Source organism: Python bivittatus, unplaced genomic scaffold (assembly GCF_059951505.1).
Source record: "Python bivittatus isolate LINGU-HERP-01145 unplaced genomic scaffold, Pbiv_v1 ctg000980_np1212, whole genome shotgun sequence".
In the NCBI taxonomy this organism is placed as follows: domain Eukaryota; kingdom Metazoa; phylum Chordata; class Lepidosauria; order Squamata; family Pythonidae; genus Python; species Python bivittatus.
The window spans coordinates 49669748-49695234 of NW_028277125.1; the positions used below are offsets into that span (position 1 = coordinate 49669748).

Genomic DNA, 25487 nt, shown 5'->3' on the forward strand with positions numbered 1-25487 from the left:
TGACAAACTTGTTCTATCAGCTTTAGAAGTCTGCAGTTCAAGGTGGATTGATTTTAATGGATTTGTATCAGACATTTGACAGCCAAAATGAGGAGAAAGGGGAAAGGTCCTATAAACCTACAAGGGAAGCAGGATTTTTGCTTGTATGGTTTGATTAAAAAGTTCTTGAAAAGCTTATGAGATTACAGTTTAGTCGATGAAGTCTAACTCATCTAGAAGTCATGGGGACATCCACATGAATACTAAATGGTTACGTAAAATTAATATTCATACATACAAAAAGGATTTTATAATGGCCAGATATCTAACATCTCTATTTTTAAAAAAATAAGCAAAAGCTGACAATAATAGAGATGACAGGAACAGAGAAGGCTGTGAATAAATAATTTATCCCATAAATAAGAGTCAACTTTATCTCATTTTTGGTTTGCTGTCTTTTCTATTTCTTTGACTCCCTTTAATTTCTCTTAGAAGGTTAACTCCCAGGAAGCTCTATTATAGAGAGAGCCCCAGCCTGCATTATCCTAAGTCTCCCAAAAAAGATTCAATTTGCAAAACACTATTGTAAAACAAGTAGCTCTATTTGTTTGGATTAGTCTTCATTGCAGCAGCACAAGACATCTTGGAAAGCTAGAATTACTTTTTGTAAAGATACTTACAGTGTAAGAGTTGGATTACCAGATATACAGAGGAGAGAAAACATCTCATCTGAACTACAGGGATAAACCCAAGAACAACAGGTGAGACCAAAATCTTCATCCTGAAACTCTGGTTTTCTACCCAAATGAATAGAGACAGCTAAAGATACGTGCTGACTGAGCCTTGAGTTGCAAACCTGTGCTCTTTTAAGGAGGGAATGGGAAAGGAATTAGGGGCAGTCTTGAAGGAGATTATAACAGCTGTATGCCTCTGATCAACACTGATCCTTGATTGTTGGTGACATCCTCTATTAAATTAAAGCTAGGGAAATAATGAACTGGTGACAGCATACAGATAACAAATACTTTCTGATCTAGCGTCCCAGCACAAGGAAGACAGTTGTATACATTTTCTAAAAGCAGTGAATATCCTGAACTTTGAAAGTGTAAGAGGAAAAGAAAAGATTGGCCTATTCATGGACAGAAATAAAAGATAAAATTCTTCTGAACAGGAATGGATAGTCAGAATATAACAGAAGAGTAGCTAGCAATCAGTACAGATCACTCAGCTGACAGAGAGCTTCAATTTCTAACAGGATTCTTTATTACATTTCCATTACTCATCCTTAAATGTTGACATTTGTTCCCCTGTAATGCCAAGAAAATATCTCCCGACTGAAATATGAGATGCTTTTACTTCTGTTTGCTTATCCCACACAAGATCACCCATATTTTTATCTTAGTAATCTCAGAAAGCCTTAGCCTACTACACAAAGATCAAGTTTTCTTTTTAAATTGGTATCTGTTGGTAAATGCAATTCAAGGCAGTACCAAGCAGGAAACTTTCTGCTTCGAAAAGGAAGCCTCGGGGAACCACTTCAGATGCAACAAATGCAAGATTGTAAAAAAGGAAGAAAAAGAAACTCTGCCAAAGGGAGACAAATACTACTACTGCTACTAGGACTAATAGTTGCATTCATCATCATCATCATCATCATTTCAGCACAGAGGGAAGGGAAATCTAGTTACATCTTGCTGGAAAGCAAATGGCAGGGAAGGATCTGATGCTTCCTGGGAGAGCGCCATCTCCCTGCCCTGTGCACTGTGGTCTGTTGCTTGATTGTTATGGCTACTCACACTGCTGTTGTGGCCCGACCAGTGCACCATGGCTTGGTTATGCGCCGAATCTCCAGTGAGAGCAAAGGTCGTGCTCGTCAATTTGAGTTCTTCCTGTCGGAAGCGCGTGGCTTTTGCCAGCAGCTGCTCTGGCGCTGCCCGTGCCCTGCTCTCCAGCTGCGCGTCTCTCTCAGCCGGAGCTCCTCTGGGCTTCCGACTCGGCCGCCTCCTCCGATCGTTCTGGTTATTTCTCCGCCGGCCCAGGAGCGCCGATCTGGCCACACGGCCGGCCTCCGAGTTGGCCCCCCGGCGCCCTCCGCTCCCCGCCGGAAAGCGAGCGGGAACCGAGGCTAACTTTTTGCGAGCGGGCCTGTTAACATCCGGAGGAGATAGTCTGGGGCGGATCGGGGAAAATTCTGGGAGCTCGCCGGTCACTTTGCTCGGTCCCATCCTACCCTTTGATCCCATCCCGACACGTTTCTCCCCAGCAGGAGCAGCCAAGACTGGACCCCCGGCAGCCGCCGCCTCCTGCCCGCGGTCCGCGGGCTTCTCACCTCTTTTATCCACAGGTACCTCTCCGGCCTCATCGCTTCCTCGTGCCGTCCTGAAGTTCATTGATAATCCTTGCGCTGGTTGCTGCGGCTGGAGTTGCACCTGCCAGCGGCACGATCGGCAAGTGATGTCTGCTCCGATAAAGCCAAAAGTAAGGATCAAAAGCCAGGTCCGGGCGGCGAGCAAAGCGAAATGCCACCCTTGGTACCAGCCAGTAACTTTTCCCATTGCCCAGGATACGGTTGGGGAAAGCAAAACAAACAACCCTGGTTTGCGTGCGAATGAGGAAAGGGGAAATGAACAAAATAGGACGCAAGTTGGAAAGGGATGGCTGCAGCTGCTTTTTTTTTAATTTTAATTTTTATTATTTTTTAATCTAGAGGAAGATGCCAATAACTCCACAGAAGTTTCCGACACTGCCGTATTTGAAGCAGAGAAAAAAGGGAAAAGCGGCGTTATTTTCTTTCTTTCTTTCTTTCTTTCTTTCTTTCTTTCTTTCTTTCTTTCTTTCTTTCTTTCTTTCTTTCTTTCTTTCTTTCTTTCTTTCTCTTTCGGATTCCCGCCCCCCACCAAAAGACTGGCGTTGCTGATCGGGCTTTTGATGGAAGGGAAAGCCACAACCACGGGGGGAGGAGCTGAATTAAAGAGAACGAGGAAGGGAGAGGGCGCGCCTCGCGCCAGCGCACCCTGGCTGGTGAATGCTCGTGCTTGCTTGGGTAGCAGTCGCAAAATCGCCTATCCGCTGGTTCCCCCGCCTTTCCTTCCCGGCGCCCTCTCTCCAATCGCTTCCACTCCCTGGGATTTTCTCGTCGGTATAGTTAGGACGCGGATGGCCCCGTTCACTTTTCCGGAGCTAAGTACTGGGGACACAGGGGTGAAATTAAAACGCTTGATAACTCTTCTGTACTTCGCCGTCTTTCTCAATTATATGTCCACTTAGCCCAGGTCAATTTAGAATTAAAAAGAACAAGTAAGCAACGTGGGAGAGTGTGTGTGCGCGCGTGCGTGTGTTTGTGCGCGCCCCCTCTCTCCCGCTTTAAAAACCAAGCAGACTACAGCTGGAATGTACAAAAATCAATTTAGCTCTTCCTTTTGTCTGCTGTTTGCACTCCCCTGCTTGCTTCTTAATAGAAATTCGTTTTTAATTCAACACTGGATTGGTTCTCAATCACTGGAACTCAGAATTTGGAATCGAATATCCGGAAATGTAGCAACATCTGCTTCTCAATCATTGTATTTGTTTCATTTTTCTTTCCACTGCTACTGGGACCAGCATTCTTGCATTATGTACTGGTCAGTCAGTGATTAAAGTGTATGTTGCTAGAAAGCATGTGGCTGAATCTGACCTTACCTTACTTCAGGGGGTGATTCCTATTCATATATGATATTGTTTGCACTGAGTATAAGTTTGCAAAAGCATTCAACTGAAAATCTGTGCATACCATTTCTATGTTAAGTTGTCCAGTGATGCCCCAGAAAATAACATAATTGAGAGTTACCCCTACTTATGTATCATGCATAATTGTTATTTGCAGTTAATTCAGGATGAAAGGTGAATGTAGCAGTCCAACAACATGGATACAGAATTAGGCAGAAAGAAGCTTTGAGCCACAAAAGATTGCTGGAGTTGGCAACATAACATGGCTTCCACCACGTTAGGTAATGTGTCATAGTTTAAACTTTTTTAAAGAGGAAAATAAAAACCACCAGTTCATTTTTTAAGGCCCATGAAAATAAGTGAATAAATCAAAATAGGAGAATGCAATGTGTTAGCCATGGCAGTGTGTTAATCATGGTAGTACAGTAAACACAAAGCATAGTGTAAAACATGGCTGTTGAAAATGCATACTTGGAGAGGATCTAAAAATTTCAGAGGATTTGGATCAGAGTAAGGGATCAGGTTGCATAGTTGCACTGTAGGCATATATATGGAGCACTGTAGCAAGGGTGCCCCATAAAATTATGTATATTTGAATAAGCATAGTTGTGTAACCAAAGTGGACAAGACTGCAGTCCAGCTCTATGTCTTCCTCTCAGCTGTAGACTGCCTTCTCTTGTTCACTAAGAGAAGTGACTGCCAAATGAGAGGCATGGCCTTCAAAAAGCACCTTTGTCCATTTATACTTGGGAAGCAATTGCTACTGCCTGCTGCATTACTCTTGGACTTAAGTGGTGGCTGTCACCAGGAATTGAGATAAATAAATCACTCAAACATTGCCAAGATCTGCTTGGATAAAACTGTCAAGAATGGAAATACGGTTTTGAGAATATAAAGGCAGTGAAAAGAATTCAAAGAAATTCCTATTTTCTAAGGTGTATGCCCTCTAGCTTTGAATGGCCAATTATTTATAGTGAGGAGTAAGGGGTTGCCTCCTCCTTGACCACTTTATAATTTTCTCCTTTGCTTTTCCATTCCTACTTGTCAAAGATTCTACAGTGTATTGAGCATTTAAAAGCCTTGGCAGTGCGGGGGGGGGGGGGTTGGCTTCCTTTCCACCTATATTCAGATTTAGGAATGCAAAATGCAAGATAATGCTTACACAGAAATCTTAGCTGTGCACGAATTATTGAGAGCTTTATAAATTCTTGTTGTTTTCACATGGATGTAGAGTTGCTTTAGATGGTTTATTTCTAAAGGATTTCAGTTGCTGTATAGCAAACACTCTCAAAGCAGCACACAGTAAAAACATTATGTACATTGCTGGCTCATGTACATAAGCAGCTGCCTGCACCTATTTAGCAGCATCTATGCATTGTTTCCTAGCAGGTGGCAGCATAGAGCCAACCTTGGTTGATCTCAAGAAAAGCTAAGCAGGACTGGGCCAGCTTAGCTCTTGAATCAGAGGCCATCAGGAAATCCAGAAGTGTCGGCTAGTTTAGTAAGTTCAAAAACTATCCAAAAGAAAGCAATAGCAAATCACATCCTTATTGATGCCAAGAAAACAACAAAGTCATATTTGGTCAGGAGCCAAGCTAGACTTGAAGGACTCTTTGCACAAGCAAAGAAGAAATGACAGCATAGAAAAATGAAAGAATGAGTTACATCTGTTTAGGCTGGGGGAGACTCCAGTTATGAATGCTTCCCTATGCTAATAATTGCATGACATGATACCCTGAAAGGGCAGAGCTTTTGTCCCAGAATTGTTAATTTTCTGTTTCTAGTATATTTATTCCTTAAGCATTTCTAATCTAAAGTGTTTAGACTCTTCAAAGTCAGGTTCTTCCACTTGGGTCTTGGGTAGAATGTTTTTCTCATTCTATTGCCCTCCAGAGGATTTAGAAGGATTCTAAGAATTCCCAACCTGGGACATCAGCTTAGAAAACACTATCTGAACTTGATGATGCTAGATAAACCTGGTTCAGATATGTGTATACTCTCTTAGTCCACAATATAAATGCTAATTTGTAACATTTTCTTTCAAGTTGTTTCTTCCATGAATGAATGTTATTAACACAATATAGAAAATAAAAAATCCATTGTAAGTATGAACTTTACATTCTGGAGAGTACATGTAGTTATTGTACTTGATACCAATCAAATAAGAAGTATTATTAGCCTTTTTTATTGGTTCAGTTGTGCTTTAACTGACAGAAATGCATGGATTTTTTCTTTTTTTTCTTTCTTTTTTTTCTTTCTTTTTTTTTCCTTTCTTTTTTTTCCCTTTCATTCTTTCTTTTTTTCCTCTCTTTCTTCCTTTTTTTTCCTCCAGCTTGGGGAAAGCTTCAACTGTTGTATTCTATGAGAGTGTAGCAGCTTTGCCTAAAAACTGATGATCCTATGATAAAACAACAATAAAATCTTTAAAACATTATGTTGGTTTTTGTAAGAAATGATTATATATTGATACTAATTTTGTTTATACTAACTTAGTTACCATGTTATTTCTTCAAGAATCTTAAGAACTGCACCTGAAAATTCTTTAAAAGACCTCCAAGTCTTCCTCAAAGATCTATAGTTCTTGGGGGAAATGATGAATTATTTCTGGTGCTGACTGCACGTTGAGTGTTCATTTCTGAAACTGGTGGTTCTGCTTCCAAAAGCTTTCTTGGTCAACCAGTCAAGAAATTTTCCATAAAGATGCCTTGTGTATAGCATACTAATAATGCTCAGAAGGTTAATTGGCCTGAAATTGCCTAGATCAGTCTTATCTCCTTTCTGAAATTTTGGAATAGTTATTGATCTACAGCAGTTCTTTGATATTTGGAGAGAGGGATCATTATAGATAAATAAAGTAGGCCATACAGAAGCCCACCAATCAGACTTTTACTAGTTCTGCAGGGATCAAATCTCCCATGTAGCTTGGCTGTTCTTCAACTATGCTATGAGTTTGAATATATTAGAGGTAGACTTAGGAAACAATCAATAGCTAAGACAAATACGTTCAGTTGAAAGAAATGCTCAGTAAATAGAGCCTGAAAATGCTCTGTCTATATATCGGACAAGATTAGCCTCCTTGGCTACTATATATGCATGTGCAGTCTCAGGGGAAGATAGGTCACAAGACACCTTATGCTAGCTTTTTCCACTTAGCCATTTTGTGCCTTATTTTTTCTTTTTCAACATGGACTTAATACTGTATTCCCTCCAAGTAAATACAGTACCCTCCCATCATTATTTTTAAAGATCCTGTTAGCTTCAGTTTTAGCTTTGACACAGTCATAATCAAACAATGTCATAGGTTTAAACTTTGATATAAAAAGTTAGCCAGTAATGCAGGATTAAATCCTAGATAGTATTGACCAGTTGTTAGAAGGTACTTCCCCCATGTGTCTTGCATCTCAAATAGATTATCTAAACTGAGGGGCAATAAGAAGGCTAAAAAATGAGCAAAGTCTCTCTGAATCTCCTTAGACCTCTTATCTGTGCATTCCTGTCCAAAATAGTTTCATCTGGGCAATTATTTTCAAGCCAGTAGATCCAGGCATTATCAGTGAATTTTGCTAAAATGGAAAAATTGTCACAATCAGACTAAAAATAAATTTTAAATTCAATTTTGTTTAATAGGAGTTGGGGACACTAGCATATAATCAATTGTACAGGCATCTCTTCTACCCCAGAAAGTTTGTTCCTGTTTGGAATTCCATTTGAAACACTTGGAATTCAGAGTTTGAATTTTGCAGTCAATTTTGTTAGCCCCTACACCCCATAATTAAATCAGTGTATATGATTTCTATTTCCAGAAGGAATGAAACTTATTTCAGAGATAAAACACCAAGTTCTGGATACCAACTTGCAGGAAGCTGTGAATTTTTCTCCTATTACTGTGAAGGTGGTCTATATGGAAGGCATTTTACTCTAGCCAGCTATCTAATGATATCATGTCTATTCTACACAGAATAATGTTTTTGTTCACTAAATTGAACATCCTGCAATCTAGGGTTCTAAAAGCATAATGCAAAGTATAAAATCATAATTAAAATTTTATTGAAACAATACTGAGCAAAATGGAGTTGTGGGGAGCATTGTAACAGTTTCAGCAGTAACAAATCCAATCATTATCTTTCATATTTCAATATTAAATTCTATATGGGTGAAGTGTTAGAAAATGTATTTCTAGCAAGTTTGGTATTCCAGAGACAAAAATTAAAAGACAGAAAATGCATTGTGTTTTAATGTGGATGAAATGGAAGGAACAGAAAAATGTGTTTCCTTGTAACATATAACATATTAATTATTGGTTTGTTTTATATGCAGTAAATTTCTGCTGCAAAATAAAAAGGGAAAAGATAAGTCACAATTCAAAACCATTTTTTTTGCATAGTTGAAGTGATACTTCTTTGCATGTCTGTTAGCAATCACAGAAATCAAAATAATGGTTGTCTGAAGGTCCATCTCAAGTGGCTAAATTTTCTTGATATACGTATATTCAGCAAAATAGATGTATGCATCATTGTCACGCCTGATGGATGTCTTTTTGTGTTTTTAAAATAGGGCTGTGCAGAGATCTTCAAGAGACGCTTTGTTTTGATGGCAATTAGAGCAAACACCTCTCCAAGGCAAATGGAACCCTGGTCACTTGGCAACAGCAACTCGAGCAAACTACTAAAGGCAGGGTAGATTGACTGATTGAGACTGCTATGTCCGTCTTGACTTTTCATGCAGCCAAATTACCTCTGTTCTAACCACCCCTATTTTCTATACTCAAAAAGCAACATCATGGCAGAGGAGAAATAAATACAGTTGTTGATCTAGGAGTGTCTACATGTACACCCACCACACACAATAAAATACAAATGTCACAGGTAGTCTTCAAATGTAACTACAGGTATCCTGTGAATTTTTGTCCTACTTGAGTGGTTAACTGGGAAATGTGCACCATGTAACTCTGGTTAGCTGAAATAGCTCAGCAGAGGTAACAGTAAAGCGAAAAGATTCTTGCCTAAAGTCCTGTTTCCCAGTATGCTAATTTTTATTCCTCCATCATAGTTATACAGGGAAAGGCCAATTTATAGACTTTGTAGAACACCAAGACAGGATCTTTTCATTTTGTGAATCATATCAATAATATCAAAACCTTCATAAAGTTCCACATCTCTTCTGGTTCCATTTGAAAAACTTTTGGTTTTTCTGTCTTGCTTTTAACAGTTTCCCAGCAAATTTGTGACATTTTAATTATGCTCACATGACAAGCAGTCTGTGGATACAAATCTGAGTCACACACCAAGATAAATTATAATTTCTTGAATAAGCCTCAGCTGGCTAAGTTCACACTAACTAAACTCTAAACAATGGTTTTCAAACAGCAATGGCTGGCTTCATAGAACACAATAAGCCACAAACATGTAACCTACATTGTGGCTTAGTACAATAAATAAACCAGCCTTTCAAATTCTGGAAATAGCCAGATTGTAATTGGATGACACAATAGTCTTGGATAAGCCTCAGACTAAGCTTAAAAAGCCATGTGGGCTGCGGGATATGTTGCCATATGTCCTGGCCTCCTTGCCCTGGCTTGGAGACTCCCCCCATTCCCCATACTATTCACTGGCGATACAGCTTCACAGTCAAGACCATTGTGCTGCTGAAGCAGACTGAAACCATTCCAATGTATTCTGGCTTCAAAGTAGTGTTTTTCTTAGGAAAGCGCTTGTAATAGTCTGTCAGAATGTCCTTGAGAGACAGAGGAAGAGGAACTGCAGACTAGGCAACGGTCATATAAGAGGCAGCTTAGGCCATAGAAGCAATGGGCATGTGGCAAAGGTCTCAGAAGGGACCCTCCCTATTTTCTTGGACCGTAAAGGTGAGGGGGGAGAGATGTACTTTCAGACTTGCAAGATTCTGTTACTGTAACCTTACAATAAAGGTACTGTTAGTACTTGTGGTTTTGACTACCTTGAAGAGCTGACAGTCCTCCTAAACTAATATTCTACTGTGCATGGAGGAGCAGTCTCATTAAGTTTCTCATGAAACTGCAATTCAACTGCTGCAGGACCACGTCTTCCCACCTGGCTGGAGGATTCTGCCCCTGCAAAGCTAGTTTTGCTCTGGCTGTCAGAGAAACTGGACACCTTAACAGTGCAGTTATTTCTCCTCCCCCCACTTTTTTTTCTTTTTTGCTTTATTCATGGGAATACTGACCCCGTAGAAGAAAAAGTCTTCCATGAGCTCAATATTCCCATTGGAAAGCTCTTTCATCATTCTAGGTTGGAGAAAGTTTTTTCTCAAGTCAATTCTCTGACTCTTTCATTGCCCAATAGATCTCAAATCTAAAAAAAAAACAACAAAAACTATTCTCTGTGGGCTCTTCCTATAGATTCTTCATGTCCAAAGGCAGAGCATCCACTCAGTCCTACTTACTACTCACAAATAAACCCTGTGGAATTTGATTACACTTTTTTTTCTGTTTATAGAATCACAGCCTTGCAAAGTAACCATAAGCATCTACTGAGTTCAGTGAAGGTTTCTCCCAGCTACAAGTTTCTCATTAGTGGCTATATTATATGTGATACTCTCCTGCTTGTGGTTTTGTTTTTATCTGTGTTTACTGATTTGATTGTTTTTAATTGTTTTTGTCTTGATAGTAGGTTTTATTGTACACTGCCCAGAGTCACTTTGTGTGAGATGGGTGGCCATATAAATTTGACAAACATACATGCATACATACATACATACTGTACACACACACACACACACACATATAAAATGAGGCAGTCCCCAAATAGAGGTAATCTCCAGTGTTTCCATTCTGAATCCCTCCACATCTTGACCTGACCAGGATATTCTTAAAAACAGACAATGTCACACATACATATGCTATTGAATCTAGGCAGTGCAGAAGTCCATGGGTTCCATGGCAACCATAGACCTGTCCCAAGTCATTGATAGCTTGGATGGGGAGGAATCATCTCTGACTCGATCCTACCAAGACCGAATGGCTGTGCGTTTTTAGGCCACCCAAGTCTATGATATTCCATCTTTGACCTTGGATGGGGAAGTACTCCCTTCAAGGTTGGTATGCAGTCTGGGGGATCTTCCTGGACTTGCAGCTCCTGCTTTAAAAGGAAAAGGGCCTGGTTACTTGAGGGACTGCCTGTCTCCCATAACATCTGCCTGGCTGATTCAATCCTGCAGGCTTGGTGCACCCTGGGTTCCTTCAGTTAAACATTGTCATCTATTGGGACCCCAGAAGTATGCCTTCTCTATAGCAGTGCCTGCTCTCTGGAACAAGATTTTTCCCGAGATGTAGGTGGCCCCCACTCTGCTGTTGTTCAGAAAAGCTATAGACCTGGCTTTTCACTCAGGCCTTTGATGACAGAGAGTGAGACCGTTCACTTCACTGTGCTTGGCATCTTTTGTCTATATCTTTTATTGATTTTATTATAATAACTTCGTTGTAAGTTGCCCAGAGTCATTGAGAGTCGGGTAGCATACAAATTTAATAAATTACTTTTATTATTATTATTTTACACGGCATAAAGCGTTGGTCAATATAATCAAATTCTCCATGAATAAGCAACATAAAATCTGTCCATATCCTTATGCTGTTTTGTCATGTGAAAAATCCCATTTGTTTCCAAGATTGTAAGAGCCAGACAGATGGAATCAGTTTCCCATTTTGGAGACTGAGCAGTCATACTTGTGATAAGAACACTTACAACATAATTCTATGCATGTTTACTCAAAAGTAAATCTTACACACGTTCACACATGTCATGATACAATTCATTTAATTTTGGCCTAATATGAAACTAGTCGTTCTCATTTTAAACTATGGCTTACCACTTGGTTTAATGTGTAAACCATGCTAATTGTGATTTATTGAGTAAATCATACTTAAGCAAATCATGTCATGGCGCAGTGTATCAACCCAGCCACAATATACGGTGGGGTTTACTTTTAGGAAAATTAACATATTTTGGCTGTAATATTTTAGTCTCTTGTAGTCATTTTTAGGCCAGGATCAAAAGGTCTATCTAAGGGACAAAGACGAATTAGATGTGGAAAAGGGAATCTTCATATATTTTATTAAATTCAGGGAAATTTTCCAGTTCATATAACATACAGCTTTCAAAAGTACTAAAATACTGCATAGCTACCATTATAAAAATCAAAGTTTCTTTAGGTGTGCAGGACAAATTGTGTAAGTTTTTAAATCTCATTGTCATCAGTTTTTTGCTTCATTTAGTCCATATTGATGGTGTTGCCATCTTGATCCCAGGAATAAAATCCCTTTTTAAAACAGCTTTTGACATTTCAACTACTAGAGCAAAAAATGCTAAGAGGGTAGTAGAATATACAACAATAAATGTCAGGTGATTGCTTCATAATAATAATCATATATAGGAATGCTTGAAAGAAAATAATTAAACACCCTAATGAAATTGTGTTTTTATTTGTTGATTTCTGTGGAAATATGGACAGTGTATATTTCATAATGCTTAGCCTTGGTTTTTCAAATTTTAGAACTTATTTCATTATAAAGTTACTCTGCCAGTTTGCCTAATTTTCTGAAATTTTAAACAGCTATTAGAGGAAATGTTCTGAGTAATCATTGATACTATACATCAAACATCCTCAGGAATGAATACTGAAATCCATTAAATTCAGTTCCTATAAATCAAAATGTGTGAGTCATTTCCCTACACAAATAAAATAAACATATTTGCCTAGGTTTGTTTTGGAAAGAGTTAATATCTTGGATACACAAGAAAACAAAATTCATTTCAAGGACAAGGGGACCCCCCCAAAACCCCATCCTTTTTTAAACATTCAGTCATGGTGATTCTTTACTGTTCAGTGTTTGTAGCATTTCAGAAATGTAGATGATGGAGATACATTCACCTTTTTTCAGCAGCACTATCAGCTGACTGAGGCTGGATGTCACGCTGTCCTAACCCAGAAACCATACTTATCTGCAGGCTCAATTCCCTCAACACATGTAGCTGAAAACAAATAAACCAGATTTTTGGCTTTGTACAATGTATGAACTCAGCTATATAGCCTCTGCAGTTAGTTTATTATGAAGTAATTTAAAGTGATTTTGTTAGCTTGTTATGGAATGATTGAACGAATGGTAATAATGAATAGCAGCTGAGTACTGCAATATGAATGCAGCTGTTTTGACATAGGCATAGCCTCTGCAATATTTTCATGCTGTTCCAAGTCTGTTTTCACTAAAGCTGCCTTTGCTGAGCTCCATCCTACCATCTCAGCTAACCAGGTCAGTGGTGGCTGTGAAAAGCAGGACCCAACCAGTGCTCTGCCATTACCCTTTTTCTCACCTGCATTTGTGGGGCATTGTTTGGTTTTTTTCCTACACAGCAGGAGGGCATTAGTTCAGGTGAAGCTGAAAAATTGTACATTTATTCTTTTGCAATAATCAGGCTGTTTCCTACTGATCTTTACACTTGCAGCAATTACTCTATTCTTCAGGAGACTCCTTAGAATGGCTCACGCTCCAGAGGTTAGTAAATTCCAATGGACTCTGGGAAGACTTCCCAGCTAGTATGGCAGGTGGTCCTGCTGAAGTCTCAGGCTGTCATACAATCACTCCTGAGCATCCTCTCCCACTTCACAGAGCTTGCGCAGTTCCTTTGTATATGCACCAGCTGAGGACAATCAGCATAATCAGAACAGGTGGAAGAACACTTACCTTGAATCTTGGAGGAAAGCTTATCTTGAACATTAGAAATAGCTCATTACTGAGCCTATACTGTGATAGTGACGGAAGAGAAGCATTTTTCCCTTGCCATCATTGCCTCCTTTCAGTGGCCTTTCAGTGATTCCAAGAAGAGTTTGGCTTAATGGACTGGGGCCTTCTGGGATCTGGTCCAGCATATTTTCTTTAGAAAGTTACTTAGCTCAGCTTGTGGGGATCTATGTAAGCTACACAGTATTCTGGGAGCACATAATGGCACAAATGCCAAAACAGGGCAGTTCCTGTATGCATAAAGAGTATAGGCCTGAAATTTTATACACTTACGTAGAAGTAAGCCTTTTCACCTCAGAGGGTTTACTCCAGAATAGAAAGTTACAAGTTTGCACTATAAACACTTTAGTGACTATAGAGTCACTAAAATATAGAGTACAGATGATAAGATGCCAGTCCAGATCTGAATGTCTTCAAGTCTCTTCCTTCTATAGGCCATTCCAATCAGCCAAATCTGAGTGGCATGCAACTCCCCAGTATGTAGCTGGAGTTAAAAGCAATATGAATCAAATTTAAAAACAAATTGCACATGTACAGTGTGTCACCCAGTTTTATGATAATAAAGTTGGTAGACATACTCAGAATACAACCAGTTCCTCTCAGGATTGATAGTAATAGTGAACTGGAGTCCATGGCTTGATGGAAAAGCCAGGTTTTCATTAATTTCCTGAAGGCCAGGAAGAAAGGTTATTCCATAGGAAGGTGGCAGCAACTGAGGAGGCATGGTTCGTGCCCTCTGAAGATGGTAGCCTTGGATTAAAGGGACACACAAAGAAATATACCATGATCTATAGTATTGAGAGCTGCAGAAAGATCAAGCATTGTACTATCGTATCCCAATTCCATTAGAGATTATTAGTAACAATGACCAATGCCATCTCCATGCTGAACCCTGGCGTGAAACCTGGCAGAAATGAGTCCAAATAATCAATTTCCTCCAGAGCTAAAAGTAAACTGGAACCAGGAACACCTCCCTGCAGGGGCTTGGTACCAGAACAGTGGAAGTTGCTAGGTATAATATTTGTTAGTGCAAATTATATTAAATGATACACAGGCAAAGTATGAAACCAACCAGTTTCTAAGTGGTTAAAACTGTTGAATTTCTTGAAAAAAGGAATTTGCAAGTAAGTTGGATGGGTATAAGATGCCTCTTCTCATCTCTTTCCAGGCTTGCACTTCATGTGTGTGTGCACAGCCATGTTTCTTGACTGGCATGCAGAGATGGCTATGAGCAGTTTACGGAGCAACTGCATGAGCTGGGAGAAAGAAGTGGCTGCTGTAATGATACAAAGGAAGGTGTTTTGGAACTCCTTTCCAGTTCCTGGAACCAGGAACTGAAATGGAATTTATTGTTGTGTTTTGCAAAGCCCCAGTTTAATTCTATACATTGAGCTATAGTGGCCATCGTGGTTCATGCATCAGCTGGATGGACTGGCAGGAGAAATCTATTCTGATACGCAAAATTCAAAGTTAGATGTGCAGCAGTACATCAAGTGCCATAATTTTCCAACCTCTTGTGCTGACTCTGAACAATACTGCTCACCTAATATTCTCCTAAGAAGTCCCATATATTTTTGTCAGTTGCTGTGGTTTTCCAATGAGGCTATTTTAAAGTGTATTTTCATTATTTCCACTTTTTTGGAGCAACAACTTTCTGTATCTGTCGCTGTATTAAAACAGGGCTGCCTTTTCTTGTTTGTACCGATACTATTCCACAAAGCTGCTCTGCAATTCAGATGCTGACAGGCTATAAAAACCATTTAGGCAAACCCCTTTTGGTGACAGACAACTAGGACAGCATAAATCTTCAGCCAATCCCAAGAGACAACCCTCTCTGTCTCTTTCCCCCACCTTCTCTTTCAGAGATCACTGAAATTCAGCCATTGCTGAAGGAGTAGCCTGACATTTTATCAGCTCTGGGTTTATTTGTATTGACAAGACAATAAAAATTCTTGTCTATCACTGTCACCTTTAGCACTTCACTTGACTTCAGAAGAATTTAATGGAGGCAATCAGATAATGATGAAAAGGAAAGGAGTAACGACATAATAGTCTGCAAATACTGGCTTCAGTTTCTCACAATTATTGAAGTTGTGTATGTATAAAAAGATATATGCTTTTGTCTATTTATGCATTTCTTATGTTTTACCACCATCCTGTTTTCATCTCAAGAAGTAAACCGCTCTTATTCAGTAAAATGGCCTGTATAATAAAAGCAGACCTGTTTTCTAAGTATAACTCCATATTTAGCTAAATGGCACTATCCATAGCCAAAAAAGCTTGGATAAAACCAGACATGTACAAAAATATTTCTAAAAGATTGAACAAACCTAATGGCCAAGACATGCTAACTACTATTTTATTTTATTTTATTTTATTTTATTTTATTTTATTTTATTTTAGGAAAGGAAAGGAAAGGAAAGGAAAGGAAAGGAAAGGAAAGGAAAGGAAAGGAAAGGAAAGGAAAGGAAAGGAAAGGAAAGGAAAGGAAAGGAAGGTGGAAGTAATGGAAGGGAGTGTTCTGAAAGTGGGCAGAGATTGCTGGCACTCTGAACAGAAGTTATCTACACTAAAGCATTTTGTTGCCATTTTCTCTTGTAATAAGTGAATGCAATACTAAAAAAAAAATGTAAAGGTAACAATATTGAAATGTCAATGTCAGTACAGAACAGAGATAACCCATACTGTCAATTATTTTATTTAATCAATTAGTATACTATTCCCCAAATTTAAGCCATCTCAGAACGGTGTGCGCTAGTTGCTGAGAGAATAATGAAAATTAAAGATGCAAAGTACAGTAATATAAAACATTCAGTGATATAATATTACAGTACTCCCAACATCTAAATATTTAAAAACATGCAAATGCTTCCTGTACTGTTAATCTAGATAATTGAAATGTTTCTAAAAGGTAAGTTTTTCCTACTACTTCTAAAAATGGGGATGAGTTGTCCTGAACTTTTCTGAAAGACATTCCCCCAAGAAAGACTGCAGTTATGCAAGCAGTCTAAAATATGCAAATTAAAATTAAGATAATGTTGTTTGTTTGGTTGTAGTTAAGAGTGCAAACATGACTTTGTATATCCTAATTTGTAACTCAGTGTAATATCAAAGGTAGTCCTGCTATCCTCCACTGGAGTAGGCTAGACCTGTGGTGATAAAGGCATGAGTTATCATCACCGAAACTTCTGCTCCCAGCTTGAGCTGCAATTGGGACACCAGATGAACCTGGGCAACATTTATAAAAGCTTCAGGTCATGTAAGTTATTAGTATAGTCTGAAGTAGTACAATCTATAACTAAAATTCTCTTATCCTGTTTGTGATAAGCCTGAAATGCAACATGTTTTTGAAGTTTAGGTTAGGTTGGGATGGGATGGGATGGGATGGGATGGGATGGGATGGGATGGGATGGGATGGGATGGGATGGGATGGGATGCAGTCTTGTGCCCTTGAGAGAGTGCTTGGAGCACACAGAATTTGATGATGTTCTTTTTCACTAATGGCACAAGTCTCGCAAGTGGAGAAAAGCTGCACTTACACCATTTTTTTGAAGCAGGTCTGCCACTGCTTCTCTACCATTGGATCTCTAATAACTGAGCAAAAAAAGGAATCATTCTGTTCACAGAATGGAGAAGCCAAATGTATTTTATTTCACTTACCTCAGACTCAAAGGATAGATCACAAAAGCACCCAGCAGAAGCCAGAAGAATATAGAATATAGGGGTTTCTGCACCATATGACCTAAGTTCACTCAATATACTAAGGTAAAATGTAATCGTTCAGGGTAACATTGTGACAGATGATTCTATTTATTTATTGGCCTGAGGCATGCGTTTATAAGAGATTGGATACACACAACATACTCAGCCACAATCTAACATGTTTTAGTCATATACAAACTCAGTTCAGTTTCTAGGATTTTTCAGACCTCATTTTATCTTTCTACCCCAAGCAGTTCATAGCATTAAAACAAAAAAATTCCCAAAATAAACAAATAAATATGCTAATAAAGAAACAAATTTATACCAGCAACATGTAATGCGTCCCACCTAGAAATGGAAAATTATTTCAAAATTCCTCCCATTTCCCATTCACTTTCTTTTTGTTTTTGTAGACAACTGAAATTCACACAAATTGGTCCCTCCCCCAACCAAAAGATACACTGTTGTTAAGTCAACAAATTTTGGCAAGATGCAGTCACTTAGTATTCTTTCATGTGCTCCTTTCTGTATCAATTTATCCCAGGGTAATTCAGCTGAGGATTTAAAAACTCTTCTGCATTTTGAAGCCAAGTTTATTCTCCTTCATTTCCCTTTCACACTTTAAGGGATTATTCAGACAACACTTATTTCATGGATGAGGAACATCATTTTAGCTACATAAGGAACCTTTATGCCTAGAATTACTGACACTCTTTTGGCTTCTTTTGAATTTCCCTTTATCTATAGAGAAAACTTCAGAATAATATTGCCAGTAGTTACTGCTCAAGAGATAGTTTGTATTCTCATTGTTGCAGAGCCCTAATCCCAGGAAAAAACTACACAGTCAGACCAGGGGTCTCATTTTGTTGTGGTTGTTCAGTGGTTAAGTCATGTCCGACTCTTCGTGACCCCATGAACCATATCGCACCAGGCCTTCCTGTCCTTCACTGCCTCTCTATGTTTGCTCAGTTTCATGCTCATTGGTTCAGTGATGCTATCTAACCATCTCATACTCTGCCGTCCCCTTCTCCTTTTGCCTTCAGACTTTCCCGCCATCAGGGTCTTTTCCAAAGAGTCCTCTCTTCGCATTAGGTGACCAAAGTATCTGACCTTGAGCTTCATTATCAATCTTTACAATGAGCAGTCAGGGTTTATTTCCTTTAAGATTGACTGGTTTGACCTCCTAGCAGTCCAAGGGACTCTTAAAAGTCTTCTCCAGCACCACAGTTCAAAGTCATCAATTCTTCATTAATTTCTCTTTATTATTTATTTAAACTACCCATATTTTTAATGCACCATCATCCTAAAATATCAAAACAACATGTAAGAAGCTTAATTATGAAATGTATCACAATCTAATGCAATAAACTTATAGAACTAGAATGAAAAGAAATCAAAAGCATAAAACAAGGAGCCTGAGCAAACAAATAAATTTTAATCTGTACTAATAGCAACACTGGTACCAAGCAACCTTTAGTGGGGAAAAACATTCCAGAGATGGGTTCCCATTGTAAAAGAGATGTTTTAGCTAGTTCTTACATGGTAACATTTTAGGGAAGAAAAAAGGGCAAGATGGTGAAGGAAGACATGTTTCCAAGGTGTTTCTTATATTAAAAGTAAGCGCTAGGACATTGAGTTTCTTGGAGATGTAGCTACAGAAACACCAGCTCTTTGCATCTTTTACTCTATTACCTGGTAGGAGCATTAGGAATAGAGATTTAGCCTGTGAGATTTGCTGTGATAAAAAGGTTCACTAAGGGAAAGATGACAATGATCCAAGAGGAAAGTGGTGTTTTTACTGGAAAATGAAACAAGGTTTCTTCTGTGTCCCAGAGAGGAGGAGCCAGAAGGACATGAAGCTGAAGACATTTACCCAGCAGCTAAAGTCTTCTCCTTTCTTAGCTGTGGTAGGAACACCAACAACTGCTGCTGTCATAAGGGCTCTCCAGAAAGCACAGAGGTTAGACCCAGATCATCTTGTGGGAGGCCACAAGGGATCTGAACCTTGGAGTGGAGGAAGAAGCAGGCTCCTATTCCTGCTTTGATACCATCATTTGTTAGGCATGGTAGAAGAACTGCTGTGGAGGCAGCCATTTTCCACTTTCTTTATGTCTTCAGTACATCACTGTGGGAGTGGATAAGAGCAGTCGGGCTTTCCCCTTCGGCCTCCATTCTCCAGGAAGAATAGAATGTTTCCTTCTTCTCTCTTTCATCGCATCATGAGGGCAAAAATCTCAGAGGTAGATACTTTCTACTGTAACATGTAACTTACTTTCTAAGCGTTGCTTGGTTTTTGGATTTGCATTTGTTTGTAGATATTCTTAATGGGCTTGTTTCTTTTCATATATGCATATACTGTTAAATATGGCCCCCAATGAATGAACTGGAGGATTCCAGTCAGGGTTATCTCAAACATTTCCCTACCAAAAGAATTGCTAGGGAAAATAGTGAAATATGTTCCTATATGAAGATACCAATTAAAATTCTAGCACCCACATTATGCACTATTGTGTACGTTTAAATAATCTTCATGGACAGACTCATGTACAATCCTCATGCTTCCCAAATATTACTATTCAAAATGTTATAAATGCTGACTACTACTGTTTCTGGCACTCTAGGAATGAGCTCCAGTATTAATATATTCAGGGCTGTATATGTAAGTTCTAAGGCTAGATCTTTGCTTGGGTTTACAAAAAAAAGGTAATCCTGCCCCCAAGAAGTAAGTAGTGGAAAAGAAGAAGGATAGTCCATGGAGCCCTCAAGGGCTACTGACTTGAATCAGAATGCAACGATAACGATACATGTTATGACGGTACAAAAGGTAGCAAATAATACTCTCCCTGGTAGGTCATCTAATTTTAACAAATTCTTCAGAGGTTCTATCGTGGCACCATAACAACTTTTCTATTTCCTGGATAGCCTATAAATATTGTGAACAACATGTAAATTCTCTGCTTACTTCCTATTGTAATGATAGAAGTAGGAAGCATTAGTTTCTAGATGGCACACTCCTTCTCAGATACTGTTTTTGATGGTTACCAAAATGTATAGTAGGTTATATCTCACATGTAACTCTTTTCATCACTGTGAGAGTTGTGCTTCATATTCAGATCTGCCAGTTAGCTCATTCAAATGTTCTGTAAAACTCTGTATAATCCCCTTAGCAGAAGTTCAAACCCACACTATTACTCTGCAGAATCCTTAATACATAAGGGATTCTCTACTTTCCCCTAACATCTGTGCACACAACGCTTTCAGCTAATAAACCATCATGGGTTCTTATCTAATTTGTTTCTCACCAGATTCCAGAAAGAAACAGTGCATGACATACACCCACCCTCAAAGCACACACAGTAAGCATCGTTAGCATTTTTTCCCCTACTTATGGTAGAAATAATATTTCTAAAAATATTAGTATATGCTTCCCTCTTTACAGGAGGAAGACTAGGGTGGAATAAATAGAATAATTACCTTGATTGGTTGGTAATGGTGAATTAAGATTTACTTAGAAGCAGGGATTGCCTAAGGTAGTGCTGATGGAATTTGTTTTTATGTTAGTCCTTGATAAAATATAATTTCTTTCTGTTCCTAACATCCTAAGTTTTACCTTTCTACCTCTTCTCTTTTATTTGTGTTCATTGGATCTCAATCTGCAGTGACATCTGTTCATAGAAGCAATGTGGCAAATGTTGCATTGATATATCTGGGAAAACATGCCTAGGTCATCCCATGTGAATCTCGTTCCACATTTCTGCACCAGCAGAAATATATGTTATTTATCTTAATGCTCTAGAGGGCAATGTCTTTAGATGCTCTTGTTGTTGCTAGACCCAGCATAAAAGAAAAGAAAAGGCAACAATTTCAGGTAAAGCTTACTTGCTTGTATTGTTTATTTTTAAAAAGGAAGTGCTGTCGAACTCCACAAATTCAAAATATCTTGCTAACGAATTCTACCATAAGAGGCCAGAAGAAGGGGGAAAAAATGGGTAGTTCAAGGGAGGGGTAGGAAAATGCTTATTGATTTTTTTAAAAATGTCTGAAATTCTGTTATTTTGCAAATAACGTTCAGCATTAGAGAGCAATCTAAAGAAAAGAAACAGCTAAGCAGCCTGCACTTTTGACAGTTTTTTAAAAAACATGATTTGCTATTCTTCCAAAAAAATGGTACTCTGTGAGTAACATCAGATGTCGATTTGTTATAAAATGGGGAAAATTCTCTCTTCCTCTCTCTCTCTCTCTCTCTCTCTCTCTCTCTCTGTGTGTGTGTGTGTTTGTGTTTGTGTATGCATGTGAAAGAGAAAGAAAGAGAGAAATTGCCTGAGTAAGGATAAACTGTACCAGGCAGGGAATTTTCTGTCAGTGGGTAACTGAGATTTCTGTTGCTGTGTTACCTAAATGACAAGACATTAACCAGTCAGGTCAACATTTTCAATATCTCTTTCCTTTATTCATACATTTTGTATCTAATTTGGAACCTCTCCAAACAATGTATTACTTATTTCAACAACTTTCTGGTTATTGATATATCTACACAAAAATGGCAGATAATTACAAGCATGGAAGTATAGGAAGCTCTCTGCCTGTTGCTTCATCTAGTTCCACATTGTTGCTTTGGCTGGCGCTGGTTCTCCATGGCTTTGGGACAGACTTCTTCCAGCTGTCAGGTTCAGCCCAAAGAACTCCATGAGACAGTACAGATACAATTCTGTTGCATTTATTAGCTTCCACCTCCAAGACAGAATCTCTCCAGACCGAATCTAAACTTCCCAAGCCAGCGAGCCAAAACACCATGAATTCCTTAGGGTGGTGCCAGTCTCATCTTCTTAACCTTCCCACACTCCTGCTGGGGGCTAAGGGAATGCTTATCTCCCCGAGTGCAGCCTTCATCAAACCATTCCATCACACCAGCCTACCTGGTGATGCCAGGAATAAATCTGGGACCTTTTGCATATAAACCATGCCTTCTACTACTGAAACATGTTCCAGGAAAAGGGCAATCTCTAATACTTAGATTTTGAACATATGTCAAAATGTCAAGCTCAAACTTATGTTAATGGAGATAATGATTCAGTGTGATTATATCACTAAAAACCAGACAAATTCACTGTCCTAATTATTAGTGGAAACACTGGCCCAATGAAAACAGATTTCTTCCTACTCACAGCACCTAGTCCTTTAAAAACAATTTTTTAAAAAAATATTTCCATAGTGTATTGCTTCACTTGCAAATTAAAAGCCCTGGAAACTATACGTACTGGTTATTAACTCAGTTTTGCTTCAGATTCTGTAATGCCTTCAAAACTGGGGTCCAAAAATAAGTTATACCTCATTTTTCTCTGTTTTAATTAGCTAAATTACTAGCAGAACTAGTGTGTCAACTCCATGACTATTGACAGCTAATAGAATTTGCTGTCTAACAGCCTCTGAAGTGCCTCCATTTCTGTCTTCTAAGATATGGGAAAGAACTTGCAATGGGCACCTCTATTAAGGCTAAGTAACTATGAAGGCCAAATTTAGCTGAGCTATTTAAATGTGAGCATTGTTCCCATTTATATTCAAAACGTATGCTTTGAAGTGAATGTATTTCTTAAAAGCTTGTTTCCTGAGTTTTGACAGTTTCAGATTTTTACACTTTAAACTATTTTAGTTGCTTTTATGGAAAAAAATACAACTCTGTGGTATGTTTCAAACTTGTTATTTATATATTTACAGTTAGAAACTACTGTTAAGTGTTTTTCTTTAACAGGCTGAATTTTAATTAAAAGCAACATCTAATGAAAGTCACTATCAGGGGCTAATAGCCAATGGCCATTGCCCTCATGTTGCCCTCCATCAAAAAATTGTCCATTCTGTGTCCACATAATCATATACCATATATATTCTGCATGAGTTCATAACCAATTGTCATTTTTTTTCAATATTTCTCATTTATATATAAACATATTTAGACATTGCTAATTCATATGTATTCTAAGTCGGAAATACACATCAGTATCTTTTTGTAATCCAGATATCAAATATTGGATTCCTGCCATTTTTTTCTGATGGGATTCAGTTACTCATTACTTCAAAATTAGTTTGTGCTGATAACTTATTGTTGCTATTTTTATGTTTTTGTTAGATGTTTCTGTTGGGCTTAGGGTTTTGATTTGTTGATTTGATATCAATTGTAAACCACCTAGAGTCTGGGTGGTAGGGAGTATGCAAATAAATATAGTCTAATTTTTTGCATAAAAATATGATCAAATCTACTTTTTTGCTATGTGACACATACTGCTAGTTGTGTCATGATGTCATATGATGATGCTCCAACTATTAGCATCTAATCTGACCTTGTCTACCCAGCATGACAGGGTTTCTTCAGGGGTCAAGTCAGGGTGTTTTCTGCTATGTAATTACTGAAGCCACTCTGTAAAGCCGGGATCAGCAGCACAGCTTTGCAGCTACCATAATATGTATGGCCTCACTATATAGTATCCATCACTCTGCAAAATCAAATTTTAAAAAATGAAAAGAAAAAAAAGCCTTTCATGTAAGAATTTGACTACTTATAATTAAAAATATATTTTTTTAAAAAAATCTTATATTTTGGCACCTTATACATTGTGTGATATCATGTATCATATGATTGTGTCCATTGACCAGTAAGTTTGGTAAACTCTGGTCTAAACCTCATGCACTTCATGTTCTTCATGCTTGTTTGCCACACCAATAATTGAATCACTTTATCTTTTCTCACTGCCGCAGATCCATGGCCTGGGACATGGCACTGATCACTCTGATAGAAAGTGACCTCTGTCAGAAGTAAAATAAATAGAGCACAACCCTCATGTTACCTATAGACCATTTAACCATCTTCAATACTCTTTCACTTCCATTCTGCTGCATGCGCCAACCAGGTCTTAGTTTTTCAAGGAAGTTAGCTAGCTGCACAACTGCATTTCAGGCAGTATTTACTAACCTGACTCAGCCAACATATACTTTTTACATTTGTGCAATTACTTGAACAGTTTAAGTGTATCAATATGTGTAAATGTATAGATGTATATAAGTACAGGTTCTGTTCTTCAAGGCTGAGATAATCTGTCAAGATTAGGTTTACATTATGGACATTAGAGTTTGGTAATGTAGGGATATATACTTTTAAAAGCATGGTAGATGTTTGTTTGTTTGTTTGTTTATTAAACTTGTCCCTGCCCATCTCCCCCCAATGGGGGACTCTGGGCGGCTCACAACATATTAAAACAATAAATAGATATACAATTAAAATTTATAACAGTACACATTTACAGAAATAAGTAAGTAGCATATAAGTATAAGCATATAAGCATATAAGTAGCATATATATAAGTAGCATATACATATCTATCTATCATCTATCTATCTATCTATCTATCTATCTATCTATCTATCTATCTATCTATCTATCTATCTTAAAAAATGGTATAACTCTTGCTGTTTTGAATGGGCCAATGATGAAATCACTACTGAGGAAGCCAAGTTTAAAAGTTGTAGGTTTTTAAAATTTATCACTTAGAATCAAATATGGATTATAGAGCAAAGTCTTCTTGTTTTTTCAGGAAGAGGCAATTTTTAATATATTTAAATGCAGTCCAACTACCTTGGGCACCTGGCTATGTTTTTATTTTCTTATTACACTGAAGCCATGGCTTTGAACTATCAGGGCTGCATGCAAGTCAGTTCCTGTAATGGCATGTCCCAAATACCTATTTCCAATTTGCATAATGCACATGCCCCATCAGATATAATTCCACTGGTTTCTTATGCTCAGGAACATCCTTGGCAGCTGAAAACAATTACAATATGAGAGTATAGATTTAGGCTGCAGGTATCTGGATGACTAATAGATGGCAGCAAAGATTATGGTGATTTGATATACTTCATTTCCTATGAAAACTCAAAGCAGCATGTGTTGTCCTCATTTTATCCTCAGAAAAATATCCTTCTGAAGAAGATTAGCCCCATAATAGATTATCACCAGCAAGTCTCACTAGCATTTGTATTATACTGGCTTTATGTATAGCTCTTTAGCACAAATCTTGTTCCTGATATTTCAATCAATTTCATTTGCAATACCAGAGGAAGGAAATACTTTCTGAATCAAAACATTCAAAAACTTCTCATAAATTCATGTACTGCTGTTTCAAAATGAGGGATATTTTTTGTTTATGAATTTCTTAGGGCTGATATCCCAGAACTGTTTTACACTGCTATTTCTGAATATTTAGCAAGCTTAAGGATGGGACAACCAGTTAAACACTCCTCATGAGGAAGATGTTTAACTCTATAACTGAGTCAGCACATG

The 25487-nt window shown here is 38.2% G+C and overlaps 1 protein-coding gene across 3 annotated transcripts in view; it reads right to left on the bottom strand.

The window, feature by feature from the left end:
- Positions 1-2928, bottom strand: part of LOC103048882 (VPS10 domain-containing receptor SorCS1) — a 426712-nt gene extending 423784 nt beyond the window's left edge. For 2 of the 3 annotated variants that reach the window (XM_088131613.1, XM_088131612.1), the window contains exon 1: positions 1776-2926. In XM_088131613.1, the coding sequence (XP_087987739.1) occupies positions 1776-2534 (759 nt within the window). In that variant the 5' untranslated portion in view covers positions 2535-2926. Of the gene's footprint in view, positions 1-1775 lie in introns of all 3 variants that reach the window. The other variant, XM_088131614.1, reaches the window with a different exon arrangement.
- Between the last annotated feature and the right edge of the window lie 22559 nt (positions 2929-25487).